Genomic DNA, 3957 nt, shown 5'->3' with positions numbered 1-3957 from the left:
ATATATTTACAATGCTTATAGAATCTGATTTTCTTTTTATAAACCTCTTTGATCAAAAGCCCTAAATTTGGCCGCTTTATTTTATGCAATAACAAAATAAAAATTTATTAATAAACTATTTTAATATAAAGGAAATATTTAAGTTTCTTTATATTATTTTTAATTATATTTATCACCGTGTTTTATTAAACTTTCTTTTGTAAACAGGTTAGTGTAAAATATTTAAATTTTTTTTAATTATATTTATGACCCTGTTTTGTTAAGCTTTCCTTCGAAAACAAGTTAGTGTTTTATTGTGGGAAATGCAAAAGTCCATTTTCTTCAAAAGAAAGGTTGATCTCTTATGGAGCAGTGTAAACACTTTGAAATTGATTAATGTATTCGACATTGTGGGTCCTATACACATACATGTATTCAACATGATAAAGTGCTAACATCTTTATGTCGCGTCGCCTGTACGCTCAATGAAGTAACTGACACGGCGACTCCACCATAGGTGCACGTATTTGACGGGTGAATTTGCCCGTCAAATTCCATCGGCGAGGTTAAAGGCCACGCGATAATTCCGAAGGGCAGGGGCAGGGTTTTAGGGCATGCGCAATTTTCGCAGGGCCTGTATCTAAAATGAAATGAAATCTATGGTCCACATAGACGACAAGTCTCACAAATTTCCTGTACCACAAGAAAAAATTGGTACGCGTGCACTTTGGCATCTGTGTAAAAGTTATGGACGAAATTCGCACGAATTTCCCCTACGATATGAAATAATTGGAGCGCGTGCAACTTTGGCATCACAAAAAGTAGGACTGCTTTTCTTTTGAAGGAAGGAAAGCTGAGAAGACAACTCTCTGCGTTTGGCTTTCTGTTTCATTGCATTCACTTCATCTCGCTCTGATTTCTATCTATCCAATATCAAATACCACTTCTAATGGCATCTTCTTCCTCCATGGCCTCTCCTGCTTCGGCTCCCTATCCCCGTTATGACGTTTTTCTCAACCATCGCGGGCCTGATGTTAAGGCCACTTTTGCCAAGGATCTCTATCATCGCCTTACTTGCTCTGGATTGCAAGTATTTTTGGACGACCCAGAAATGAAGGTTGGATGCGACATTTTCCCGCAAATAGAAGCAGCTATTGGAGTCGCCTCTGTCCACGTCGCGATATTCTCTCCACGTTATGCAGAGTCCAAATGGTGCCTCGAAGAACTCGTCCTCATGGTTACTTCCATGGAGTCGAGGGCTGCTGTTATTCTGCCAGTGTTTTACAACGTAAACCCTTCTGAACTCCAGTATGCAGGAAGATACACGGAAGCCCTTCGCATCCACGAAGAGAAGAAGCGATATGATTTGCAGACCATTCAGAAATGGAGAGACGCTCTTTGTCGTGTGGCGAAAATAAGCGGCTTTGATTTGGATGCCTTTAAGGGGTAAGCATCTGCCACTATCCCAATCTGTAATTTGTATTTTGTTTGCTTGATAGTTACATAACAGCTTAGTTAGGGTTTTCTCAGTTGTTATCTTACTTCTCAATGGTTATTCAGCAACAATGAAGAGCTCTTGGAGAAGGTCATAGAGACCGTGCGGGAAAAGGTTCCAAAACCACCGTTGGATGTGGCAAAATTTCCAACGGGTTTAGAAGAAAAAATGCAAGAGCTTCAAACTACAGTGCTATCGCATGAAGAAGGGCGCCCGGAGGCCAAAGTTGTGGGGATCGTGGGTGCTGGTGGAATCGGAAAAACCACGCTTGCCAAAGAGTATTTTAATCGTCATAGATCAGAATATGGAGCATCTTCCTTTCTGTTCAATGTGCGGGAAAATGGAGCCAGAAATTATTTACATTCTCTACAGATTGATCTACTTAAGCACCTTAAAGGTGTACGTATTGAAATTAATCATTGGAACGAAGGTATAGGGCAACTTAAAGAGAATCTCAAAGATGATAAAGTTCTTGTAATATTAGATGATGTAGACCATTTAGATCAACTACGTGCCTTCTTGCCAATTAAGGATGTTGTTCATCCAAGGAGTTTGATCCTGTTTACAAGTCGTGACAAGGGTTTACTTATAAGAGCAAGAATTGCAGAGTCATCCATCTATCACCTTAGGGGGCTCAATAGAATACACTCCCTACAGCTTTTCTGCTCGCATGCCTTCTCTCAGTTAGATCCACTGCCAAAATATGAAAATTTCGTAGATGGATTTTTAAAGGCCTGCGATGGATTACCGCTATCGCTGGAATTAATTGGGTCTCGTCTTTATGGCGAAGATGACCTATGTCTTTGGCAGCAGGAACTGGATGGACTTAGCGAAACACTACCTGTTGACATAGGGGCAGTAATTAGAATTAGTTATGACTCCCTGCGTGAACAGGAGCAGCAAATATTTTTAGATATCGCTTGTTTTGCAATAGGAGAAGACATGGATAAGTGGATAAAAATATGGAACGGATCAGGTTGGCAAGGTTTGTCAGGCTTCAGAAATCTCCAGTACAAATGCCTTGTAGACGTTAGAATGCCACCACTGGAGCAGTGCCTGCCCTATGTTGTCGATCCTGGTTTTGTTAGTTTTGACTTCAGCACTGACATATTCTGTAAAGATAAAGAAATAAGAATGCATGATCACCTCAGGGACTGGGGGAGACATATTGCTTCAAGATTAACGGCACATCGTGTTTGGAATTCCGGAGAGAGACTTCGTGATCTGTTGGAAGAATCACCATCTGTAAGTGCTTCGTTCATGGCAAACTTTTGAATATGTTAGCAACTTCCAAGATTTCCTATTCCAAGTAAGGCCAGTTTTAAAATGTTATACTATCTATTGTTTTTGTAATCCGAATAGGTAAATCCAGAAGTGCGCGGAATTTGCACCAAGGAGTTGTTGTCATTGAATGAAGCACAAGTGTCGCGGATCAGGAAATTACAACTTATGGATACTCAAGGCTATTATGTTGAACGCATCTTACCTTCGGTGCGCTCACCAAAGCTCGTATGGCTTCGCTGGAAGGAGTGTCCCTTCGATTCCCTGCCTTCTTGGATTCCAATGCGGGATTTAAGAGTTTTAGAAGTTTCCGGGAAAGATTAGAAAGATTGTGGGAGGAACAACAGGTACGTAGATGTAGCTGTAGTAATTTATAAATGAGAATCAGGATGCTTTTTCTTTTTCTTATGATGATGGATGTGTGAACAATGCAGGCGCCTTTGCAGTTGGAGGAATTGATTATTGATGCTCCACTTTTAGAGTTTCCAAAGTCAATAGGACAGTTGAAGCACCTTCAAAAGATTGTGCTACAAAACGCCGTGCTGCAAAACGTTTTACTGTGCCCTGCCGTCTGTAAGTTCTTCAACAGCATCTTCTAAGAACAGCATTGCCAGAAGAATTTTACGATCTTTGCTCGTTGAAATATCTAATAGTAAAAAATGCAGAAATTTCACAGGCTTTGGAGATTTGGGTAAATTGACAAATCTCCAACACATCTGCTTGAAAGGATGTGAGAATTTCAAATATCTTCCAAATTCCTTGGGGAACTTGTCAAATCTCAAATATCTCAGTCTGGAGAGCTGTAAGAGGTTGAATTATCTTCCAGATTCCCTTGGGAATTTGTCAAATCTCGAATATCTCGATCTGACGACGTGTGAAAGTTTGCTTAATCTCTCAGATTCCTTGGGGAATTTGTCAAATCTCCAATTTCTAAGTCTGTCTTCTTGCAAAAAATTAAAGATGCTTCCAGATTCTCTGTGGAATTTGAGAAATCTCCGATATCTAGGTATCGAGCAATGCCAAAAGTTGGAGACGCTTCCAGGTTCTTCGAAGATGCTTTCAACAAATATTCAGGAGATCAAACTGAGTGGATGTACAAGTTTGAAGATGCTACCAGACTCCTTAGGGAGTCTCACAAATCTCCGACGCATCTGTTTAGATGGTTGTGAAAGTTTGGAGATGCTTCCAGACTCTTTTGGGAA

The 3957-nt window shown here is 40.3% G+C and overlaps 1 protein-coding gene across 1 annotated transcript; it reads left to right on the top strand.

Moving 5' to 3' along the window:
- The first annotated feature begins 588 nt into the window (after positions 1-588).
- On the top strand, positions 589-3329 carry LOC149217788 (disease resistance protein Roq1-like). The gene is made up of 4 exons (XM_089393077.1): positions 589-1425; positions 1540-2719; positions 2837-3102; positions 3190-3329. The coding sequence occupies exons 1-3, from the start codon at positions 929-931 to the stop codon at positions 3077-3079; spliced, it is 1920 nt and encodes a 639-aa protein (XP_089249203.1). The 5' UTR covers positions 589-928; the 3' UTR covers positions 3080-3102; positions 3190-3329.
- The last annotated feature ends 628 nt before the right edge of the window (positions 3330-3957 follow it).

Source organism: Pinus tabuliformis, chromosome 1_1 (assembly GCF_031772625.1).
Source record: "Pinus tabuliformis cultivar Carrire ecotype Pingquan chromosome 1_1, CPIR1, whole genome shotgun sequence".
Classification (NCBI taxonomy): Eukaryota; Viridiplantae; Streptophyta; class Pinopsida; order Pinales; family Pinaceae; genus Pinus; species Pinus tabuliformis.
The sequence above is the reverse complement of the archived record's forward strand: the minus strand, read 5'-3'. Positions and strand labels throughout refer to the sequence as shown.